The 26,386-nt window shown below is 37.1% G+C and overlaps 1 protein-coding gene across 1 annotated transcript; it reads left to right on the top strand.

Moving 5' to 3' along the window:
* Positions 1 to 3: 3 nt before the first annotated feature.
* LOC112558394 (dolichyl-diphosphooligosaccharide--protein glycosyltransferase subunit STT3B-like) lies at positions 4 to 25,929 on the top strand. Its single transcript, XM_025228876.1, has 16 exons — positions 4 to 219; positions 3,442 to 3,550; positions 5,289 to 5,487; positions 6,900 to 6,988; positions 7,436 to 7,501; positions 7,685 to 7,784; positions 8,990 to 9,088; positions 9,480 to 9,626; positions 16,149 to 16,352; positions 16,537 to 16,739; positions 17,056 to 17,243; positions 17,761 to 17,932; positions 18,290 to 18,463; positions 18,716 to 18,829; positions 19,115 to 19,321; positions 20,440 to 25,929. Exons 1-16 carry the CDS (start codon positions 41 to 43, stop codon positions 20,530 to 20,532), a joined length of 2,343 nt encoding a protein of 780 aa, XP_025084661.1. The 5' UTR covers positions 4 to 40; the 3' UTR covers positions 20,533 to 25,929.
* The last annotated feature ends 457 nt before the right edge of the window (positions 25,930 to 26,386 follow it).

Genomic DNA, 26,386 nt, shown 5'->3' with positions numbered 1-26,386 from the left:
GTTTACATGTGGACTCCAAGCGGAAACAGACGCAAGCAAGATGGCAGATACCGGTGGCATCGTGGGGAAAGCAGATATTCGGACTGTCATGTGGAACCCTGGCGGATGGAAAAGTTTGCTTACATTTATCATTCTTGCATTAACATGGCTTGCTGGATTCAGCTCCAGATTGTTTGCTGTCATTCGCTTCGAAAGCATCATCCACGAATTTGACCCCTGGTAAGGTGGCGTCTGCTGCATTGGTTTTTGTTGTCGCAGCACACTACTTGCTTCGTATTGCTTGTTTTGAAGATCTAGGATGTTAATTACGTCATTTGCTGTTTTTTCCTTTTCTTTTTATTTATTGGAAATATTTACAATCAACTGCGTTTGCAGATTTCTAGATATAAAATTGTAATGAACTTTAACCATAAATTTTTTAGCTACATATAAAAGTGATTATGCAATATGCGATAGCTGATATTATATGAGTATTCCAAAGACTGAAACTATAAAACAAGAGGTAATAATTGATCATACACATATCATAACAGACAAAACAGCAGTACAGTCAAATTTTGTCCCCTATGTTATGCAGACAAAGAAAATAAAAACAGTGTAACTTTTCAATTGTTTTGGTAACCAATGAAATCTAAAAAATCCAATGTTGCGACTTATTTAACTTTGATGTAAGTCTTATTGTGATTATATTACAATAAGTATTTTCAAAGTATACACAGTGATGCATTTCATAATTAATTCACATGTAACATTTTTAGTGTTTTCAGTATGAAGAGCTTTTGGAACGACTTTCTTTTTAACTTTATTCTAATTCTCCTTTAAACCTATATATATATATAGCTTATGTTAAATGTATAGTCCAACTAGTCTTATAATTTTGTTTTATGCAGTCCATGTTACTGTTACTTCTGTTTTATCTTGTTTCTGGATTTACATAGACTTCTGTCTCTCCTGCTGAGTGTGTTTTGTTGTTGCCATGAAAATCTCTGTTCTATATTGTTCTTGTGTGCCTGTGCCAAGTACTTTGCTCCTATCCCTTTTTTGTTTTTTTTGTTCTTTAAATTGAACAGTCTCTGCCACCTATTTTTTCAAGTAATTATTATTATTTTGTTTTCTTGATTCATAGTCTCTCTTTCACTGTCAATTTAACTTTTTTAGTAAAGATCTATGAGCTATGTACTTTCTCACTATGTATTGCAGTAATTAGATTTTTGATTTGTTCCTGTTAGCAACCTGTTCTACTGAACTCCCAATGATATATGTGTCTTGTGCCATTTGTTCATGAACTTTCTAGACTACTTATTATTAAATGTTTCTCTATTAGCAAAGAGCCATATGCCTCAGGAAGTTCATTCAAAACACATGTTCAACCAAGTGTTCAAACTATTTTTCTTCTCCTCTCCTGACTGCGAAGCGGTCCGGTGGCGCAATGGTTAGCGCCTGTCACCAATACAGTGAAGGTCGGCTGCCCAGAGTTCATTTCTCGTCTCGGGCACGCTGTTCTTTCTCTGCATGTGGCATCTGTTTACAGGGCTGGCTGTCTTGCCGTAATATAGCCTCAGTTGCTGGCATGGCGTAAAACACCAATCCCCCCCCCCTCCTGACTGCGAAATCTTACCACTTTACTTTGATGCTTTGTTTTTGTGTCTTTGTATGTTAACAACAATAACAACCAACTTTATTATTCCCAATGGGCAATTTAAATGGGAGGTGTGCTTTGTTTCCAATATATATATTTTTTTTTAAATCATTCCCATGCACACCTACACATCACACACACACAAACACCGCTTACAGTTCATCTGTGATTGAGTAGCTGGACTGCTGATGGCACAAAAGATTTCAGATGCTTATTGCTTTTGTATACTGGCATGGCCAAGCGTTTACCTGAACTTAATAAAACAAATACCCCCACTAGCATATGTTCAGGTATTGACAGAATGTGGGAAGCTTTCCTAACAGATGGGAACAATGCTATTCAAACTATTCCTATCATGGACAGATAGATTACGAAACCAGCATACAAATGAATATATATGAATATACAAATATGTTGTTATATTTTGGCTTTTATATGTATGCTCTGTTCATTTTAAACCTATATTTATGTATATCTTGCTTTTTCAAGTGCAATGAAACTACATTGTAGTGGGAAAATGCACTACAAATGTACTTAATATCGTTTAATTAAAAAAAAAATTTTTTTAATACTCAATGTCTTAGTGTAAGCATAGTGTGATGAGTGGATTTCATTTGATTGAGTAATTATTGTCTTCTGTGTTAAGCCAACTCTTTTTGCTTTTGAATGTCTTCTTTTTTACAGTTCTCATTAAAATCTTTGCTTTTCAAGTAGGAAAGTGATATCTAAAACAAAAGGAGGCAGTCCAGTGTATAAAGGATTTAGGAACAAATTTACTGTACCCTCCCATCTCTGACCATTACAAGAATAACCTTTGTGTCTACAGAATAACAGATTCACAAAATATTGTGCTTCAAGCCATGCAGCACACAAAATTAGCATGTCGCTGTCATAAAAGTGAAAGGCTTTAAAAGATTTCAGTATAAGACATGTCTTGCTAGCTTTTCGTGAGAGAAGTGGCTGCAGATAGATCAGTTTCACGAAAACCAGTCAGTACTGACTGACATTGTACACTGAATTATTCAAAAACCAGCAGATGCTAACATTAGTATTCATGGAATGAATAGCCCACATGAACAAATGTAGTCATCCTAATCGATGCAGCTGTGCTATAGATAAAATTGGGAAATATAATGTCTTATGAAATAAGTGAAGTGCAGATTGTGTACCTGTTCACCGGGTGCAAGGTTTGCTTGAAGTCTGTTATAGCTCCATAAATAAAATGGTACGGTAGACAGTTTTGTTATGCCACTGGCAGCAGATGTTGTTTCCATGAATGCTAACACTCAAAAGTGAAATTAAACCACAAATGTCAGTAAAATACTTTAAAGGCAGTAATTATAAAGTTTTCAGTATAATATTAATAACTGGTTATTTTCTGTGTGCACTTATGTTAATACATGTAGCATTACCAAGAAGTTGTCCAAATTTAGCATTTTATTTCATGCTTATGATAAATAAGCTTTATGAGACAGAGTAGCAGCTCAGTGATATTCACAGGTATTTTGAGTGTTTTTATACATAGATCATGGTTTGTAAAGAATCAATTTCTGTTAGCCTATTGGCTTTTTCATTTTTTTAATTTTATTGTTGGTAGATTATTTGAAAAATCTTTTTTCTCACTGTTTCATTTACTCACACACATAGACATGGGTCTTTTTTATATGTCCCTTTTAAGATGTTCACCTTTGCATCAATTAAGGTGTGCCTTGTCTGATATATTTGGTAGATCTCTCCATGCATGAACAATTCTTCCAGTGACCTGTATGTTTGTGTGTTTGGTTTTTTTTTTTTTTTAATAGGTTCAATTACCGAGCCACTCACCATATGGTAGAAAATGGATTCTACAATTTTCTCAACTGGTTTGATGACAGAGCCTGGTATCCGCTAGGCAGGATTGTTGGTGGAACGGTTTGTGTCAAAATTCATTGTTTGTAACAGCTTTAAAGTTACATCAGCCAGTCTTATGATCTCAGAGGGAATTTTAGTGGATAGAATGTGAAGTTTGTGTGCATAGTAGAATCTGATAGCATAAAGTTGCTTAAAACAAAATTTGCTTATTGTATTATTCACATACAAGTGTTCAAAAAGATGTCTTGAGAAAATCAGATTTAGGGGGAAAAAAGCAATTTCCTGTTGAATTCATTTTGTCTATATTCAACTGTAAATGTAAACACAGATCTCTGAAAAAAATAATAGAAGTAGCAGCAGAGTCAAGTTTAAAAAAAACAATAAGGAAAAAAGGCTTATTAATTAACCTGCCTGTCTGCACACATTCTGTGCTTGACAGATGAGAGGAATGTGTATGACTGAAAGACTGTTTTGATTTTTTGATTTTTTTTTTATATAATATGACATTAAAGTGACCAGATCAGTTTAATGAAAATGGTTCATTTATCAAAAGTCAAATAACACATGAAACAGTAAATGTGACAGCTGTGACATTTTTTTATACACAGAAAAGAGCATATGTGAGGGAGAGGAAGAGTAGCTGGAATGTATTTTGTATTGTTCTTGATTAGCATAGCAACTGATATATAACACATGAACCAGTATCTGTGTTTTAAATCACCTGACTTTTGTGTAACAGTTAATTTTTCTGCTCATATCCATACTTTTCCCTCTAAACATTGTAATATTTACTTTATTTTTTGTGCAACCTTGAATCTGTTTCTTTTAACAAACATAGGGATAAATTTAATGACTCAATAAACACTCATGAGGTGGTTAATTGGGAATGGAATAAATGCAAGTACAAAGGTAAGTGATACATTTAATTATATAACTTCGAGCTAAGTTAGATTTTTCTTCCCTTATAGAGCCATTTGGTTTTCAAATAAAATCAATTTAGATAAAGTTGACCTTTGAATAAGAAGACAAAAACTTTTCTGATTGCTGAGTAAATGGATTCAATTCTGTCCTGGTAACAATTCTAAGATAGCATTGGTTTCCGATGTCTGGTATCGATTAACATGGGGTTTTGTTTTTACTTGTTAAGTTTGCCAACTGGCATTTTTAAACAGCTTACCTGGTCTCACATTCACATAGGCATTCTCACAGTGGTATGTGTGATGACTGTAATAAAGTAAGTGGTGGAACTAATTACACTAATTATAGGGGCCAGAAAGGAACTTGAACCAGTAAAATCAAACTAGTTATAGATAGAACATTAACATAAGAAACCCCTACTTATAAATAAAAGAAAGATCTTAGAGGAAGGAAAATATAAAAAAACAAGAAGTAAAACCTCAGCTAGTAATCTGACTAAACCCCACTTATTGACTAATACTAAAGAAACGTTTAAGTGAGGAAATATGCGTTCATTTGTCATTGAGACGGTAATAGAGCAAATATACAAGAAGTCACTTAGTAGACAAATGGGGACTGTTACTATGATGCTCAAATAGCATAGGAGGTGGAAATTTAGATCTGTTTGTGTGGCTATTAAAGTCAGAAGTAGGATGGACTAATATTAGAATATGTGAAGTGTGACCATCAGATGATATGATTATGAAGTTGAGAATATGAAAGAATAAGAGCAATGAGGAGACAAAGAATGCTGTTAGCAGCAGGAGGGTAGATTGTCAGTTTTCAGAAATGGCTTTTATGGGTAAAAAAATTTTGTAATGTTGCTGCTTTGATCTTGCAGGTCTATCCAGGTTTGATGGTAACTTCTGGCTCCATCCACTGGCTGTTGCATTTCCTTAATATTCCAGTTCACATTCGTGATATCTGTGTCTTTCTGGCACCCATTTTCAGTGGCATGACAGCACTGGCTGTCTATCTTTTCACCAAGGAGATATGGAGTGCTGGTGCTGGTCTCTTTGCAGCATGTTTTATAGCCATAGGTTAGTATTTGTATCTGTGAAAAGAAGAAAATGCAGTTATTGCCTTTGTTAAGGAAGTGGAGAAAGTGTTATGAAGAGGAGGCTTTTTAATAGAATTATTATTGTTCAATTTAAATAATAATAGATGACAATTACAATGCATCATACCCTGACTGTACACTTTACAGAAAGAAAAATCTGTTCCATCTCTTGCAGGCATGCAAACATATTCATAAACATACCAGATAGCAAGCAACATTAAGACACAAATCATGTTGATCATTTTGTAAAGAGAAAGGGTGATGAAATGCCAGAGTTCTTGTTCAGCAAGATATCACCTTTTTCACAGTCCAAAATGTTTATGAGCTATCATTTAGATCTGCAGGTGTCTAGCTCATGATTTTATCTTTGAAAACAGATTGATCAATACTAGGGATAGTCTTGATGTTAGAGCAGATTGCTTGTGTTCCCATTGTCACCTGACAGATAGAAGAGAGCACATTGCATAAAAATGCAAAATGATAAGACTGAGTAAATGTACAGCACAGCTTGCTGGCAACTACACAAACAAGAAAATGTGATGATTGATTAGAGAATGCTGGCAGTCGATGGAAAGCTGTGGAGGAAAAGCATGCAGTCCAACATGATGAAGAGGATCCCAGCAAAAAGCACAGGTCAAACAACGGGCACTAGTTCATTCATTTATCCCTTTCTAGTACCAGTTGACAGATGGCCTACTGATTCTGGTTGTCAGGGAAACAAGTGGAAAGATGTGGTTAAGAAGACTCTCCAATTAGACTCATCTAGGCAGTAGTGAGAAGGTCCTGCATGGAACACACAGTCCACGTTTTAAAAATGTTTGCAATCTAGTTCTTTCTGTCTATCTTATGTTCAACCCTTAAATTCCCCCTCCCCCTTTTCCAAGCTACTGTGGCAGAAAGTTTTAGACAGTACCAAGTTGCACTACTTGACCGTTGTGAGGTGTTCTTAGTGACCTTTAAGGAGTCAAATTACAAGGGACTTGCATGGTCAGATCATTATGCTGCACCAGATTCTGTTCATCCTTGCCTTTGCCACCTAATGCATATGTCTGCCTTGAAGCTGCTAAAAACAGAAAATCACAAATATACAAAGAGCTGGCTCAAGCAAATAAGGTGACCATGCATCACTCACTTTCATTGTAGATGATAAAAGTTCATCAAAGGCTTTGAAAGATGATTTTGAGTCATTGCACATGTGTATGCCTTTATATACCAGGTCTGTTCATTGAAAGAAATTAAGAAGAGCTTCAGAAAAAAATTTATACATGAAAAACATGGAAACTACCAAGGTTCAGATTTAACAAAAGATTTATATAAATTTTACTAGAGATGTGACACACTAGCCTTCTGGACTATTTGTTTCCTTGCTTCATATCTTTTCTTTTTTTACAGTTCCAGGATACATCAGTCGTTCTGTGGCTGGGAGCTATGATAATGAAGGAATCGCCATATTTGCTCTAATGTTTACATATTACTTGTGGGTAAGTCAAATCTAACTCACTTTCATGCTGTCAATGCACATGCTAATGTTTTGACATTTACAATTTTGCCATCCACATGTATATTGACACAGTTCGCATGTCCATTTTCTCTGTGTGCACCTTTGTTCCTTCAAGAGCTTCTGTATATGAAGTTTTGCTAATTTTAGCAGCTGAACTTGCTAAACTATCTGATAGAAAGAAGTGATAATAATTGCACTACTTCGCTACTGTGAAGATCTTATCATCAAACATTGCAGCTAAACTTTGTGGCTGCTCTCCTTTCGTCGGAATCGTCACTGTCCACGTGCATGTTATTTTGCATCATGTCAGCACTTTAAACTTTGTAAATGGGTTGGCTGTCTAAAGAATGCATTAAACAGTTTTGGTTATTATGCATTATTAGCATTATTGTACATTGCATTACCTTTGCTTTTACTTTTATTGCAGATAAAAGCAGTCAAAACAGGACAGGTTTACTGGGCAATATGTGCAGCACTGTCTTACTTTTACATGGTGTGTATGCTAACGAAGAGACTAACATTTATGCATGCAGGCATATAGGTGTATGTGGGTGTGTGTTTATATTTTGTACTTTTATGGCAAATGATTCAGTTTTGAATGATATTACCCCTGCCTTTGACTAGCAAAAGCTTAACAATTTATGACAGCACCTAAACTTAGCTGTTCATATTATAGGTGTCAGCATGGGGAGGCTATGTATTCATCATCAACCTGATTCCTCTGCATGTCTTTGTGCTGCTGCTGATGGGCAGGTATTCCACACGCATATACACAGGTGAGCCATGTGCTGGGAGAGAGGGGTGGTGGAGATATAAAACTTTCAGGAGTACTAGCATTTTGGATGCTTTGCATTGTGCCAGTTTTTACCTGCCATCTCTGTTACAATCTTCTGCAGTTTTTTGTTTGTTTGTTTGTTTTTTTTTCTTTTTTGGGGTTGTGGGGGTGGGGGATGAAAAACGGTTCAAGTGTGAGATATTGGCCCCAGGGAATTGGACATCTGGATGGAAGTTATATAGCTGCCCACCTTAACATATAACATACAGGGGAATAATATATGATGATTGCAACAGCCATCATTTAAACATAAATGTCACACAACACACGAGCCCCATTCCTTGCTCTAAAAATACCTACAGTATGTGTGAATCAAAGTTTAATTATTTATTAAGAAAATACAGGTTAAACAAAATAGATGCTCAAAAATTTGGCTTTGTTAAGAGTGCCTCGATTCCCTGCACTTTTCCACATGCTGCGATGCTATTATCTCCTCTGTCCCTATCATGACAAATTAAATTAATCTTGTCATTTCCAGCTCCCCTATTCTACTAAACAAAAGTGTGAATTGGTAGGATCTGTTTAACATTTTTTTAGTGTGATGTGTAATTCTCTTCAATCCTGACTTGCACTGCGCCAGTCTTAACTCATTCAATACAGGTGTATTGACACAATTGAACTATAGAATAGCTCATTCAGTATGAATAGAGCTATGAAGATGTTGGCATTCACAGGTGCAAAGGGAAGAGTTTGGCTGCAGTGAATTAGTTCCAGTGATGCTCAGTTTCACCTTTTTACTTGTATCTCCTAAACTCTTAAACTTAAATGTCCGACATTCCATCTGCAGTGATCTCCCTTGGATTTTTGTTTTTATACGTCATTGAGTAATAAAGGACGCTTACGAAGGGTGTGTAAAGTGCAGTGAGCTTGCCTACAGGATGCAGATATTGCACGATATAAATTGATTATAGTAGTATTATTATTTTATTATTATTGCTTATATTTTATAATTTGTATGGTCTTCCATAATGGCATAAAGCTGTCAGGAAACTGTTCCTGCAAACTATACACACTTTTCTTCTTTTCCAGTTTTTTTGTTTTTGTTTTTGTTTTTTTTAAATCATTGACGTACAGTTATTTCAGTTTGTTCTTTGATCAATAAATCTGAACATACCATTATTTTTTTTTATCCTGTTTCTTTTTCAGCATATACATGTTTCTACATAGTTGGCCTCCTCTTGTCCATGCAGATTCCTTTTGTTGGTTTTCAGCCAATTAGGACAAGTGAGCATATGGCTGCAGCAGGTAAGATCACATTTAATGAATATGAAATCCAGGCAAATGAATTATAATGTGCAGTACATTATATATATATAAGCTATATGTAAAATAATGTATTTTGGAAATATGTTTCTAATGTAAAGAAAATATAACAACTGTATCAAAGGAATGGAAATAAAAAGTAAACTTTAAATTAAAGAATGCAAAGGCAAGAAAAGTCATGATAAAATTAAAGTAATATGGAGATTTTGTAAGCGCTTATGATACAGACAGGAAAAAGTACTTGCTATATGCTTTGCTGTTGAGTATGCATGTATTAGAGCTTTTATGATTTTGGATTATTTATATTAAGTTTTATATTGTGTCATCTGTATCAGAATAGCTGTTCTGTACTATGTATTTATTTGGTTTGCAGGTGTATTTGCTTTACTGAATGTCTATGCTTTCCTGCGCTACATACAGACATTCCTCACCAAAGCAGAATTTCGCTACTTCTTCTTTTTAGCTGTCACAGTGGCAGCTGGTGCTGTGTTTACTGCTGTTGTTGTTTTGACGTGGGCAGGTGAGAGCAAAATATTAAGAACATATTAAGAATAATGATTATAATATTTTGTTATAGAGTGCCTTTCTCCACTGCTGATGGACATCACAAAGGACTTTGCACAAATATGCAAACATCCTCAAATGTACATAACTACAAAAGTTGGGTATTTGATACATCTTACAATGTCACGATCATTTACATATACACAAACGTAAACAAAGGTAAGCCAGCACACACTGTAGATAGGCCAAAGATGCACGTTACAAAGTCATTTATCATTCACAATCACATACACTAAAAAGATTACTACAGAAAAAACTTGTAGCTTGTAAACTGGTTTCAGTTCCCCAATCAACATATATACAATATACAATATCCCCAATATACAAACAGTACCATTTCTTATAGTTACATGCTATTTATGGTATTAAGAATTGAGAAAATTTAGAATTTATTTGATTAAGACACCTATGTCTTCAAAACTTTAATTCTCACAAACATGATTCACAAAAAGAATCCCCCTCAAAAAACAAGCAAATTTTAACTGCTTCTGGGTTTTTAATTTAATTTTCCCTAAATGATAATTCACACAGGACCTTACATGAGACCTTGTAATAAGGAATTTACATTTTAATTTTCAAACTTTCAATTACAGGGAGAACTGGGGATGGGGCAATAAGAGGAGAGAATTTCTGTAGGAGTCCTCTAAAGGGCCATTTAGCATTGTTTTATCAATTGAGTTTCAGTAGTTACATGTTTTATGATATCAACATAATTGACTCGCAATGTTTACAGGCTCAGTACCTAATTAGTCCTGCTTTTTCACTGAATTTTAGTGTACTGGCAGCACTGTAATAAATGAAGATGTTATTATCAAAGCATATAAAAATGTGTATTATTGTACTTCTTGCAGGAAGAAAGAAAAGTTTCCTTAAATATTGCATCCTAATAAATGCATGTATTTAAATAAGCCTGCAGAACTGCCCTTTATAAGTAACGATAATAAAGCTTACAAAATGCTATTGTTCTCAATAGGGCACAGTCTGCAAGTGATATGTTCCAAGACCTGCTGTGGTTATGTGAAATTATGGATAATACCAAGTGCACTATATAATGTGATGTTTGCATAACATGCATGCATCCATGCTATCTATCTATCTATTCCTCTTCGTGCATCAGGTTGCACATAAGGCCTCAACCAGAGTCCGCCACCGATGTCGATCGGCTGAAACCCGCTCTAGGTGACCCCATGTCCAGACCTTTCCTTTCATCTCCCTTTCCACTGTTCTTCTCCAAGTTTCCTTTGGGCGGCCTCGTTTTCTTCGGCCGTCTGGAGTCCATCGTAGGGCGACTCTGGAAAGGTCTGCTGTCTGCTGGCGGAGCACATGTCCAATCCATCGCCAACGCCTTCGTTGAACCTGCGTGGTGATGGACTCGGTTTCAGTTCTTCGGTGGAGTTCTTCGTTGCTGATGGTATTTGGCCAAAAGATGTTAAGTATGCGCCTGAGGCATCTGTTTTTGGAAGACGTCAAGCTTGTTACTGATGGTTTTGGTCATCTTCCAGGATTCTGATCCGTAAAGGAGGGTGCTGATCACATTTGACTTGAAGATTCTCAGTTTGATCTTCTGGCTGATGTTTTTTGCCTTCCATGTGCTCCTGAGTGAGGCGAAGGCCTGTCTGGCTTTCGCCAGTCGGGCTCGAATCTCCACCTCCGCATCCCCGGTGTTTGACATTTTGGACCCAAGATAGGTGAAACTGTCAACTTCCTCAATCTCTTCTCCATTTAGTTTGATGCCGTCTTGGACTCTGGCGTTCACTCTCATACTTTTCGATTTCTTTGTGCTGACCTTCAAGCCAAGGTTTCCAGCTGTTTCTGAGAAGGCCTTTGTTTTTTCATGCATGTCTTGGTGGCAGTGTGACAGCAGGGCAATGTCATCAGCAAAGTCCAAGTCTTCCAGCGTTGTTGTTGCTGTCATAGTCATGGTCCATCTGATCCCTCTCCTCTGACTGTCGGTGGAAGTCTTCATGATCCAGTCCATGGCCAGGATGAAGAGGAACGGCGATAGAATGCAGCCCTGCTTCACCCCGGTACTGACGTTAAAGGGGTCTGTGAGCTCCGTGTCACAGACAACCTGGGATTTGAAATCGCTGTACAGCATTGCAATGACCTAAACAAGTTTTGCAGGGACTCCGTAATGCCTCAGGATCTTCCATAAGGACTCGCGGTGGATGCTGTCAAAAGCCTTCTCCAGGTCGATGAAATTGATGTACAGCGGTGTGTTCCATTCGTTGCTCTGCTCCAGAATCTGTCGCAGAATGAAGATGTGTTCGGAGCAGGATCGCCCAGGACGAAATCCTGCTTGCTGTGGTCGGAGGTCTTTCTCAAGAGTTGCCGTCAGTCTTGACAAAACAATCTTGCTGAAGACCTTGCTGGTGAGGGAAAGAAGTGTTATGCCCCTCCAATTATTGCAGTCTCCAAGATCTCCTTTCTTGGGTAACTTGAAGATGAGCCCTGTCTTCCAAGCAACAGGGAGCTGCCCTGATTCCCAAACTTGCTTGAAGATTTCAGTCAGCTTGGGAGCTGTCACATTTATATCTGCTTTCAACATCTCTGCTGTTATTCCATCTGCCCCTGGTGCTTTGCCGCTCTTCATTGTCTTGACTGCTGCTGTCACTTCTTCCAGGCTTGGTGGGTCTGTGCAGATGTCAAGGTCTATAGCTGCTGGCTGGATGTCTGCAAGCTGAGGGGGATCTGGTCTGTTCAGAACTGACTCAAAATGTTCCTTCCAGCGCTGTAGTTTTTCTGCCTCTCCCTCGATGACATTACCGTTCACGTCTTTCACTGGCACATCACTGTTCTTAAACCCGTTGTTTAGCTGTTTGTTTATCTTGTACAGTGTCTTCAGGTCATTTTTACTTGCTGCATTTTCTGCTTCATCTGCCAGTTTCTCTATGTGGTCTCTTTTGTCGGTTCTTGCCATCCTCTTTACCTCTTTGTTTAGTTTTGCATATCTTTGTCTGAGTTGTTCTTTCAGGCGTTCTGATCTGGTGCTGTTGATTCTTTGTTTGGCTGACTTTCTCTCTTCTATCTTCTTCCATGTCTAATCTCTGATCCACTGTTCTTTCTTTTTCCGTTGGAAGCCCAGTATTTTCTCTCCTGATTCCTGTAAGACTCGATTGAAGTGGTCTAAGGTCATCTCTTGTTGGTCTCCTAGTGCTTGGAACCTGTTCTTTACTTCCATAGCAAAGGCCCTTTCGATGACTGGATTTTTCAGTTTGCCAGAGTCCACTCTCTGCTGACGTGCCTGTTTTCCTCGTGATCGACGTAGCTTCAGGGAAACTGTGGCTATCACAAGAGTGTGGTCACTGGCAACGTCTGCTCCTCTGTAGGCTCTAACATCTTGAAGTGAGCTCCTCCATTTTCGGTTGATGATGACATGGTCTATCTGGTTCTTTGTGCTCCCATCTGGTGATGTCCATGTTGCCTTGTGGATGTCTTTGTGTGGGAAGAGTGTGCCACCAATCAGTAGGTTGTTTTCTTCACAAAAGTCTGCCAGTCTCTCTCCGTTGTCATTGATGGTTCCGATTCCATGTTTGCCCATGACATGCTCCCTGCAGGTGTTGTCACTTCCCACCTTGGCATTGAGATCGCCGATGATGAGCAACATGTCATGGGCTGGAACGCTCTCTGAGGCTGCTTGGAGCTGATCGTAAAAAGCATCCTTGTCTTCTGCCTCAGAGTCATTTGTTGGTGCATAGCAGGCTAGCACTGTCAGCTTGGTGTACTTTGAATGGAATCTTGCTCTCAAAAGCCTAGGTCCATAAGGCTTCCATTCCAGCAGTGCCTTTTCCGTTTTCTTGTTGAGGAGTAGAGCTACTCCTTCAGAGTGCTGAGCGTCTGATCTTCCTGAGAACAAGATGGTATGTCCTGACGCTAGTCTCCTCTTTCCCGTGCCGGTCCATCTGACCTCACTGACTCCCAGGATGTCCAAGCTGTAGTTGTCAAACTCCTTGACTAGTTGGAGCATCCTGCCAGTCTGGTACAAGGTCTGGACGTTCCAGCACCCCACCCTCAACTTTTGCCTCGGCTTCAGTAAATCCACTGTCGGGGCGCCAGCTCCCTTTCGGGTTTGGCTGTCGTCCGTCATTAGTCCAGTCACCTGGTGTGCTTCATTACCTCCGCCATCTGTGACGAGTTCTCTGGTTTTAGTTTCTGTAACATACTTTTTTTTACATGGTGGGGTTGTTAGCCCTACCACAACCTAATTTACCTCTAGGTGAGGTGTCCACCTTAGTCGCCTCTTACGACATGCCTGGCTGGATGGCAGGGACCCTATTCTTACAATGCTTGCTAGGCAAGCATACCCCGGGGTCCCACAGGGGATGCATCCATGCAGTAAAGCTTAATTGTTCAAATAAAGTGTGCTTATAAATTGTTCATTTTAAATCCTCACTTATTATATCAGGGGAAGCACAGGTACAGACACAAAGGAAGATGAATAAAAGTACTGGGCTAGTGAATTTTACCATGTTGCAGCCCATTCTCATTTGGCACCTGTTCTGAAACTCATGAACAATTTATTTTTTTAATTTCCCAGCAATTAATTTGATAATTGCAGAATCAGAGGTTAAGGGGCACAACTATACAGCTAAAACATAGTATTTTTGTGCAACATCCTTAATGAAATCTGTTGTACAGATGTCAGACAAGACTTGCATCACTGTAAATCTTTTGACTGCTCGTTCTTTCACTTTTTTCTTACTACAGCATATTGGAACAGAACAGCTTTTCCCAGTGAAGAAGCTAATTTTTGCAGAAAATAATTCTTTTCAAGGCCTTATTGAAAACAGCAATGTTTATAGAAGCTTTTCATCTTTTGAATGAAACAAAGTTTCTCATTCAGTTTTTGAGGATCAGTAGTCCACTCATTTGCACTCATGAACTTTTACCTTACGGGATACTGAAAATTTATTGCCCATTGTGTTTAAAAATTATGGGTCTCATCTACATGTATAAAACACCTTCACTTTTGCTCCTGTCTTTTAAGGAGTGAGGTTACGATTGCTGTTGATTAATATCTTGACCTGCTGCAGTTTGCCTATAGAGCTGGAAGAGGTGGTGATGAATAAGCTGTTTATACTAAATACGCTGTACAAACATCTGGAGAAACCTAGAGCTCATGCCAGGCTTCTCTTTGCTGATTTTTCTTCTGCTTTTAACACTGTGCAACTTCACCTGTAGGCGGAGAGTCTAGTTTCCTATTTCCATCCATCCCACCAACTCTCTTGCTCCTGAACTTTTTAACAAACACCCAGCAGAGAGTTCCTGTACAGATTCCCCTCATGGCTGCTGCTTGTCTCCACTACTATACTAACAGTTGTAGAAACATTACAGATAGGAAGTTTCTTATAAAATTTGCTGATGACTCTGCCATGCTGTCACTTTTGTATAATAGTGAATATGTTCACAGTGGTGCTCTTCCTGACTTTGTACACTGGTGTGATGAACACTTCCTTGTCTTGAAGGCCTTGTAGACTAAGGAAATGATCTTTGACTTTTGGATGAACAAGCCTTAGGTAGTCATTTGTACTATCCATGATAATGCCATTGAGGGAATCTTCTCTTATAAGTATTTAGGTACTATCCTTGATAATGAGCTTAAATGGAACATCAACACTGACATGATCCTTCTTAAGAGCCAACAATGTCTATACCTCATACAGAAACTCAAATCTTTCTGTCGGCTTGGTCATCCTCAGTCAGTTCTGTCTATCCTTCGTTGAAAGTCTCATCACTTTTTAAATTTTCTTTCATCTCTTGGTTCCACAGCCTCTCCCTAGGGAGCAGGAATAGTCTTGTCTCCTTTGTTAATATCTGTTCCAAGATCACAGGAATCAGTCAGAGGTACTTGGCAGCCTTTTGTCATCTGCAAATCCTTAGGAAGGTATCCCGCATCCTTTCTGTTTCTGATCATGTGTTGGCATGTGAGTCTTCACTTTTGCAGTCTGGCTGTTGGTACGTAATGCCTGTGTGCAGAACCAATCGTCACCGCAAATCATTCATTCCACTTGCCATTTACTTGATCAACTCTACTGGCTGTGATCTTGTACTAGCCTTAACTGAACTTTTGCTGGGAATGTGTGAGAGAGGGAGAAATTTAACTTGTGTGTGTGTATATATATATGTATTATCTCTGTCTATTACTAGTACGAGCGCTATCTGGAATTGCATTTGTGGATGAATAAAATTGTACACTACCTGTCTATTGAGCTTTAGTCATGTCTTAATAGGTACATGCAGATAGCTTTCTACCTTCTTGCATGTAGTTTCTCATTTCCATAAAGCTGACAAAACTTAAATAAATGTACTCCCCATTCCCCAAGAAGAGGAGGTAAAAGAGCAAAAAACTATTTAGCCACCTGTTTGGTGTTTATTAACTTTAAGTGTTAAAACTTATGTCCTTTTGGTGTAAAACCTCTCCATACAAATCATTTGTAGATCTTTCTTATTTGCATGAATGTTTGACTTGCTGTTGCAGGCTACATTGCTCCATGGAGTGGTCGCTACTACTCACTGTGGGATACAGGCTATGCTAAAATACACATTCCTATTATTGCCTCTGTGTCAGAACATCAGCCAACAACCTGGGTGTCCTTTTTCTTTGATCTTCACATATTAGTCTGTGCATTTCCAGCTGGTGTTTGGTACTGTATCAAGAACATCAATGATGAAAGAGTGTTTGGTGAGTTTTCAACTAGCAACCTTAGTTCTGGGCTTTGCTTTTGGTGGTGGTGGTGGGCTTGGGGGGGTTATGAGGAAGGATTAGTTTGTACCTTGTATCTTCCTTCAACAAAACTTATTTGCTTTTATGCACTTTTTAAAAGAAATTTTGGACCACTGATACACATTCTTTTACTTTGTTGCAGTTGTTCTTTATGCAATCTTTGCCAGCTACTTTGCTGGGGTCATGGTCCGTCTAATGTTAACCTTGACCCCAGTAGTGTGTGTCTTAGCTGCCATTGCCTTCTCTAAAACGTTTGAAATCTACCTGAAGGATGATACTCCCAAAAGTCAACAGAAGAACTCAGAAGATGGAGGTGACAACAGGAATGATCGATTATATGATAAGGTGTGTTTCCCATCAAATGATCAAAAGGACTCTTGTTTCTCTGTTAAAGCCATGCTACCTGGATTTAAGCCTTGAAAGCACATAACAAAAGACATCTATCCAAGATCCTTGAAAAATGTTGTCCTTGTGGAATAGTATTGTTTTCATTTTACTATTTTATTGTGTAAAGTTCCTTTGGAATACCAGCAGAGTAAAAGCAGATCTGAAGCCACATTATCTTTTTGATGTACTGCTGCTTGAAGGATTTAGAGTCATCAGTGGAGAATATTACACTTTCTCTTTTTCTCTTTCACTATTACCACTTTCTCTCTTGAAGGTGGGAAAAACAAAGAAAGTAAAGGAAGACAAGCCAAAGGAGGAGGAAGGCCTTGGGATGAACATCAAGAGTGTCATTGTGATCGCTTTGTTGATGATGTTGATGCTGTTTGCTGTTCATTGTACCTGGGTCACCAGTTCTGCCTACTCCAGTCCTAGCATAGTGCTAGCCTCTTATGGACAGGGCGGGTAGGAAAAATGTTCATTTCTACATATATTTGTGAATCTCTGGATATTTGCCTTACACACAGACATATATATAATAAGAAATTTCTTATTCTTTACAAACAATAACATTTTCATTTCATTTTATTTCTTCAAGGCTCATTATAAACATGGATGGTTAAATACCTACTCTTATAAACCCACAATGTAGATAAACCTAATTTCTTGGTATGTTGCCAACTTGGTGCCTATAAAGTTTATTTTAAAAAAGAAGAAGTTATGTGACAGGCTCCTTAATCATGGTCAGAGGAAGAGAATTCAGGTTGCAAAATAGTACATGAATAGAGTCCTGTTTCCTTTATTGTCAGTTGTTTTGTTTGGTTGGGGTTTTTTTTTCTGATTATTCTAGCAATATAACCTTACTGTCAAGTAAAGTTACTAAGCTAGTGTTGAAAATGCCCTTAGTGTTTAGTACATAAGTGAATGTTGTGAATGTTTAGTTTAGTTTGATTTGCATGTTTTGTCTCTTTACTGTTTTCAGGAGCAGAACAATATTAGATGATTTCCGTGAAGCATACTATTGGCTGCGGCAGAACACACATGACAAGGCCCGTGTTATGTCCTGGTGGGACTATGGATATCAGATAGCAGGAATGGGAAATAGGACAACATTGGTAGACAACAATACATGGAACAACAGTCACATAGCCCTGGTAGTAAATTTTATCATGAAGTTGATGTGACAGACATAATAATTTCAATAATGCAGCAGAATTGTAACATGCTTATTCTAATAAGAACAGTGTTCGTTAGGAATGTGTGAGAATTTCCACTGACTACCCTTTTAAACGTTTTGTTGATCCCTTTCTTCTGTGTCATATGTCATATAAAATTAATTGGTTCTAGAAATTGTGGGAGAAATTTCTGATTAGGACATTTTATGTTTTTACCCATTTGCAGCCATAGTTATTATGGCCATATAGCCTATTAACAGATTTGCTTGATTTTTACAGTGTGCACTATGCCATGCAATACTTTTTACATAATTAGGTATGTTTTCTGGTTCACAGGTGGGCAAGGCCATGTCCTCCAATGAATCTGCAGCTTATGAAATTATGCGTATGCTAGATGTGGATTATGTCCTGGTCATCTTTGGAGGTGTCATAGGTTATTCTGGAGATGATATCAACAAATTTTTATGGATGGTTCGCATTGCAGAAGGAGAACATCCCAAAGATATTAGGGTATAATTCATTGCAGAAACTTTTATGCAAAAATGTGAAGCTCAATGTTATTTCTTTATTTTTGTTTCTACATTTATATCTTTATTTCTGTAGCTATCTTTTTTGCACAGAACAAATGAAAAACAAAAACATACTAAAGCTGCAAAAGGTAAGAGAGGTGTGTGTGTGCATGCATGCTGTCACCTGCATGTAAATGCATAGCCGTTATAAATAGATGATGGGTTTTTGTTTTTTTTTTCATGATTTGACCAGGAATCAGACTATTTTACACCCCAAGGTGAATTCAGAGTGGATGCAGCTGGATCAGAAACACTTCTCAACTGTCTTATGTACAAGCTTTCTTACTATAGGTTTGGTCAGTTGCAGGTACGTTTTATGTATAGTTTAACTAGTAAGTTCCATCAGTTTTTAGCTCATATCTTATGAAATTTTTAAATTGTCCGATTGAAAATGTTTAGTCCTGTAGAAAATTTTTTCTTTTGTTTCCCTTATCTTCTCATTTCTTTTATATTATATATCTTTGTATAGTGTTTTCCATTTTTGCACTCAGAACTAGTGCATGGTCCCCTTTCTCTCGCTCTCTCTTATAACTGAATATAAGAAAAAAATATATAGATTTAAGAATGTCTTATCATGCCTCTCAAATTATAGCTGGACTTCCGCACCCCAAGTGGTTTTGATCGTACACGTGGGGTAGAAATTGGCAACAAGAACTTTGAGCTGACCCATCTTGAGGAGGCCTACACCACAGAACACTGGCTAGTCAGAATATATCGTGTGAAGGATCTTGCCAACAGAGAACCTGTGCAGAGCCCGTCCAAACCTAACAAAAAATCCAGGTCAAGTTTTTCTAGGAAGGTAAGCAGTTTTGTTTTTAATATTGCCTGCTAAACAAAATGTGTATCATTCCTTCAAGGGAAAAGTATGTCAAATAATAGGGTGGACTAAAAAATGAATGGTGATGTGTAGAATCATGTCAGAGCACCAGTTTGGATAGCAGAATGGTCATTGACTTACTGTTGTGACTAAAAACATAGCAAACTATTTAGTTGCAGTTCACTTAGGCTGCCACATTATGTTTTTAATTAACATCTTTCAAACATCGCACATAAGCACTGTCAGACTCTGAGTGTCGATTGTGAAAATGGATAAAAATAGCATGGCGATGAAAAGTTGAACTGGAGAATGCTGACATGACAAGATAATGTAAAAGTGAAATACAGTTTCAGTGTATGTTACTACATGCTTCTATATGGCAATCATTGTAAAAGAACTGTTCAGGCTAACACTCTTTGTGTGAGAGAAATAGAAGATTGTCATTGAAAAACTTAATGAATCTCCTTCAGTGTGACTTGCATACTGCACTGGCAGTAGAATTTGTACAAATCCTTGCTCACAAACAAAGCCAGTGATTCCCATGCATGCTACTTTTATCTTAGTTGCACCCTACCTTTAAAAAGGTCTGTCTACATTTCTTTGTGGCTTTCTGCGTTTCTCGCAGATTGCAGGCTATAAATCAAAGATGTATTGGCTATGCGGTGAAACTGCTAACCATATCTCAGCATCACTTGACATTTTTTTTATGCATATGTCATGGATTAAAGTCAGGGTATTTTTGTGAAATAGTAGCCAAACATGGCAGCCTTAATGAGTCAGACAAAGCTGTGATTAAGATATGATTATAGACTAAGCTGTGCTTAAGACTCAGTTATAACTAAATGATCCTTTTGCTGCCTGAACTTTCACTTGAATGTGATTCAGAACATCACTGTCTATCATTAAAGTCCAACTTCTTATTTTAATTTTCCTTTTTACTCTTTGTCTAGTGCATTCATGTCATGAGATTTTGACAAGTAATTTATCTTGTCATGAAATCTTACTATGTTTTAAAAAAAAATCTGTTAGTCAAAGCCTTTATATACTGTTAGGTAAGTGTCATTCATAAGTTTCATTCATACTCATTTTATTTTTTACAGGGTAAGAAGGTGGGATCCATTAAGAACAAGCCCAAGATAGTCAAAGGAAAAAAGAAGACAAGTTCCAATAACAAAAAACCGCCCACAAAATAGTCCTAATAGTTAGCAAGCATTTTTCGAAATTATTTGTTTTTCATATTTTATTCAGTTTCTGGCTTCAAGGGATTGTGTGCATTGATGCATACACTTTGATACAAGAAGATGTACATGCAATGGGTCTCAGAGGTAAATGTGTTCACACACCTACACACAGCATACTTGCTCAGGAGACAGGGCTTTTAAATCCTGTCTAAATAGAGCATATAAAGATTTCTTTTGTCATGCCATCTGTCATACATGCTTGTAGTGTGTGCTGTTCTTTAACAATTCAACAACAGTCATCACTTTCAAGCTGGAGTATCCCCAAATCCTTCCATTCTGTTATGTTTGTTGGTTGGAAAGAGACTTTCCTCTTCTCCTCTAATTCCTGCTTAACTAGACAAATATAGACGAATGTTTGAACAGCTTTTACATGGTAGTTACATGAAAACTTTGGCAAACTTGGTCAAACATTTGTCCCAATATTTTTCCAGTTAAAAAGGGCCTTAAATAAGCTGTCAGACAAAATATTGTTTCGTGTGTGTTATCATCATTACTTTCTTTTCCCCAGGGTGGCATTGAATATTTTATGCCTGTTTTGTACAATTTCAAGGTTTTATGCTGTTAAGAACTGAGAAAATGTGTAGCGAAATTAGAAGGTCCAGATGCATTCAGTAATGGTGCATACGCAGTTTCATGTGATGTTCACCCATTGTTGAGAAAAATAAAACTTAACCTAGTTCACTCTCAATCTTTGGTTGCAATTTAAAATGTAGCTTGGTGCATGTTGATAAAGGGATGAGACCTAGACATGTGTCATGCATTTGTTCTGTCAGTTTCATATTCATCATGTTATTTGAGAACCCGTTTGGCAATATGCCATCAGTTGTATTTGATGCAACCATTCTTGTTTTTTTCCAGTTTTCTTTCTTAATGCTTAATAATTTGGTTGGAATTACACCAATGCATTGTTTGTGTATTTGATGTTTCAGTGACATTAATTATGATCAACAAATACACAAATGTTGGTTTATTGATTTAATGAAACAGTGCTTCATACTTTTCTTTTAGTTCATTATGTTTTTGGTGAGAGATGGTAAGCTTTGTGTGGTTGTGATGATGTTTGTGTAGTCTGTTTGCCTCTGTGTGTGCATACTGAAGTACAAGTGTATACACCTGTATCACACATACAGACCGTTTACGTTTACAAATGTGATTGACAAGTTTTTAAAGGTGATCATGAAAATATAGCAGAAATGAGTGGACAACATCAACATCAATTGTAATTATGACATCAGAAAGTCATTGCTGTACAGAATCTGCAAGTCTCTTTTTATGGTGAGAGGAAATAGAATGCTTATTGATGTAAATTATGTTTACTCTGGTTATGCATTAATTTTCTTATTTTGTTAAGCATTTTGTTGGTTTTTTTGTTTTATTTCTGTGGTCTTTTCAGTTTGAATTGATAAGTCTTGTATCATTTGAGGTTCTATTATACAAGAGAGTTAATAAATTTTTGATCAACCTGATATTATCAAACAGTTGATTTCGCTGTATCAGTGCATTTTGTAGCTATTGTACCTTTAAATTTTAGTTTTATTGAATTTTGTTTTCAAAAAGACATTTTAAAGAAAAAAAATTTATTTATAACTCGTTTTAAAGAAAGGCATCTCTTGTAAATTGTCCATTTTATCAATCAATGCTTTGAAATATTTATGAGGGTCAGCAAGTTTAAGTTAGTGGTTTTCATTTGGATATGGTCTTTATAATCGTATGGTTCGCCTTCTTATGACAAAAACATAAGGAAAATAATATTTTGTAGATCCGTTCACCAAAATGAACTTGCTCTGTCTCAGTGCCTTTGTCTGTTTGCACACAATTAAGATCATGTGTTGTTGGTTTAGAAATAATAAAAACAACACAAAAGCCGCTTACATGGATGTCATAATGAACTGGGTGTTATTTTTTTTATTATTATTTTTAGGATTCTGAGCCTAAACAGCAGAACTGTTGTATATATCATATTCTTCAAACAACTTACAGCATCAGTACAGGCCAGAAAGATCTGAATAGATACGGCAATTTAGAAGGCAATCTCTTGATATTTGCCTGATAACCAGTAATGTAGAATTGTGAGGAACAACATTTCAGATTTTTTTTTTTTTTCATTTTAGTTCTCCCTGTTACTAGTGTTCATATTAAAATAGGTTTTTATTGGGCTTAATTCATGACTGCAATTTGGGGGGAAAAAAAGAAACTTTATTTTGTGTTTATGGTTCCTCAACTTCTAGATTTCGAAACAAGTGTTTCTCTTACTGTGCAAGATATTTGAGCATAGGAGAATTTTTAAATACATTTAAAAAATGTGAAACATTACAGTGCAAAATATACTCATTTTTCCACCTTTCTTGATGTTCACTGTTTAATTTTGTTTTAATGTAACTACTACTGTGGTTCTTGAAGAGAATATGGGCCACTCTCAGTTGTTGGAAAGTATGTTTAGTTAATGAAATGCTGGCATCATAACCATGTGTTTATTATCCAAAAATGTAAAATCCATGCACTTACTACTGTATTTAGAAGAGAGCAGAATGCAAGAGAAGAAAGATATTTTACATGGTAAATACACTTCAAGCATTGGATGAATGCAGTGCTAACCTACATCTGTGATGAAAAGAGTTGAAAATTGTACTCACGTACCAAGTATCAGGAAAAGCACTACTCTTTGATGTTGAAAGTGTATCTGTAACAATGCATGCAGATCAGTTTTAAATTTCACATTTTTCAGTTATATAAAATGAACAGAAAAGTTGTGCACCTGAGAGTGAAAGTGGAGGGTTCCCAAAGACTGCCTTATATAATAGGTACAAGACATTGGCTACCCTCTGAACTACTGAAACCTAATCATTAGTACAATGGCAGTGTTTTACAGCATTAGTGCTGCTGCTTGTTTGACATAGCATGTATTGTATGGTGTAGAAACAGCTGAATATGCTTTACAGGTGAATATCACACTTGAGGAGGTATTTTTGATGTTGGCTCAAGAAATTTTAGCCATTTAGCAGAGCACTGAAAGGGTTAATATCTATATTTATGTTTGAATCTCGCTTTGAGGATTATCAGCACTCCAGAGTATCTTGTAGCTTGTGCAAGGCATAGTGCCTGTCCTTCCAGTTGGAGAGGCTGAGAAGTCCAGGGCTGCAGTTTAATCTTCCCAGTTATGCAATTGTAAGTTTTGGGCAGTTGAAGCTACAGATTTGCCAGAATTCATTTTCAAAAAAGAAAACAGCTTTTACAACAATTTTATAAGTATGCATCAGTGGTACTAGTTCAAAATGTAAATATTCTATTGCGTGTTGAAGAGTGTGAAGCAAGAAAAATAAAATTTCAGAAATTAATAATTTCCTCAGCGAGAGCTGTGTTGGTAATACTAAATTTAACAAACATTTCAACGATCTTATGCTAAATTTAACCTTTGAACTACATACATTTATTTTCAAACTTCCAAAACACATCAGATTAGCATAAGAATTTTTTCTTTCTTGTTGAGCTTAGCAATGTCCTAGGCTCAGGTTACAATGAAAATTATTGGCAATTGTTTCATTGTTGGTTTTGGAGTCAATTTTTCATTTACTTGTACCATCAGTTTTTGTTTAGATGTTAAGGATAAAAAGAGGAAGGTATTTTTAGGATGGTTTCTTCTATGGAGAAATAAATTATGTATATGCAGTTAAGTCTGTCTGAATATGCATGTCAGGATAATGCAAACCCTAGTTCTTTGAACTCATTTGATATAATATTATCAAATGATATGTTGGTGTCTTTTTTTTATTATTATTTTTGCTCTCACTAGGACACCTGTTCACGAAGCACGTTTACCAGCTTTTTACTCTACCAGAGCAGGGTAGATCGGTTCACAGAACAGCGGTTCATGGACTCGGATAGGCCTACCCAAAGCCCTTTATCAGACGACATTTTATGCGGTGTCCCCCTTCCGTTAACTGTCTCCCATCTGGAGTCAGGAGATCATGATTGATAAGTTTAGTCAACGTGAATATGATCTTCTTTTTTTTTTCTAGAACAACAAACGGAACCATTATGATACAGAAGTCTTCGTCGGTAAATATATCGTTTTCATCGAATTCCTAATCTGAGAGAAGGAGACGTCACTAAAGAAAAGGGGGGAACTAAACTTTGCATTCGACATTGTGCCTGGCGGTTTTCTCCGCTGGTTGGTTGTTTCCGAATGAAAATAAGTTAGTGTGTTTGTCTAATACATCATTTGGTCAGAATGAATAAATTCGACTTTCCATAACTTCTTGCGTGCTTTTGCGATTCTTTTTCTCGTTTTTAGTTTCACGGATCTCACGTCTCGCCCTTTGACCCAAACACGTATGATGGGGAATCCCCGCCGGCCGTTTTACTTCCTCGGCGGCTTATGAATCGGGTTCACCTCCTTGGCTAACAACTAGCGAACCTCTACCCAAGTTAGAGCAGTTTTACTCCAGGTAAATTACCATGCCCTTGAATATAAAACCAGGTTTTTATGTCCTGCATAAATCAAAAGTATATTTTATATTTTCGTAGAAGTTTTATTCTGTTCCAGAGTTACTAAACTAAGAGAAGCCGTTACCGACGTTTAACTATGACTATGTGGGTGCAGCTCACATACGCAGACATAAAAGAAAATGTGTTCGGAAGGCTAAAATCCATTGTAAAGGTCCAGTGAGCCAATCTAAACATGCTCGTGTTCAGAGGGTAAAACACAAGCAGAACATGCTTTGTAGCCAGCAACAAGCAGAAGTCTATAAGGAGAACAACATAACAATGGATGTAATCAGCTGTACGTCTCATTTGTAGGTGGAGTCTTATTCAGCTACATTTAGGTTACTTCGTTTTTCATTCAAAATTTCGCGCAGAACCATGTTTCAACTGCAAAATGTAAAACCCATTGACCGATGGATCATAAAAAATCTCCGATCCTTTTTTTATTTTACTTTATTTTTTGTAAATAGAGGCGTGTGAATTTTTTCATTTTCATTTATTATTTTGGATTCCTAGTTATAAAAGCAGGAATCTAAGCATCATATTCCGAGCTCACATTTTCCGCCCTCCGTTGTAGTTAGTATTTTCAAGAGTTCAGTAACGAAGACCAAAGAAGTGTCTTCAAGAGTTTAGTTTTGATTGGGTCCTGTGTAAGTGTGACAGCGGTGATATGCCAATAATTGAAAGCCATGTTCAGGAGTGTGCAGAGCAGCACGTAGTTGCTATTTCTGAGTATCTCTTGTGGTAACTTGTTTCCTACTTCTGACTTCATGCCTCAAAAGAAGGAAGGATATGATGACCGTGTTAATACTTGCTTAGTGTCACTTGTTACTGATTGATGATGTTACAAATTAAAGATGAAATGTGGCTGGTGTGGTCTTCTTTCATCTTTTTGTCGCCCATTCACTCGCGTGTGGAAAGTGTCTCAGTCGGACTCGTACTCTCTAAAATGTGCCAGTGCATTTTCTTGTCCTCCATTTATAAACTCGTGTAAAGAGTCTTAATCGAACAGGTATTGTCAAATTATTATTAGTAGTAGTAAAAAATAGTACATTTGAATAGCGCCTTGTTCCATCATATAGGCACGCGAGCACACTTTAGGGCGGTATCTCCGTAGGTACACAAACATGCAAGAAAATTATAGCTTTAGATGATATTTACAAAATGTTATCAAGCGCTCGTCGGTATTAATTTAGTTAAGAAAGGCCTGTAACATGTAAGGAGTGTACAGGTTATTGCACAATGCCAGCAGCTATTCCAGCAGGAACACTCTCTGATCCAAATGGTTGATGAAAGGGGCTCATGGGATAACTTTTGTGGCTGT

The sequence above is a fragment of the Pomacea canaliculata genome, linkage group LG2 (assembly GCF_003073045.1).
Source record: "Pomacea canaliculata isolate SZHN2017 linkage group LG2, ASM307304v1, whole genome shotgun sequence".
NCBI classification, from domain to species: domain Eukaryota; kingdom Metazoa; phylum Mollusca; class Gastropoda; order Architaenioglossa; family Ampullariidae; genus Pomacea; species Pomacea canaliculata.
This window is presented reverse-complemented; position numbering and strand designations above follow the sequence as displayed.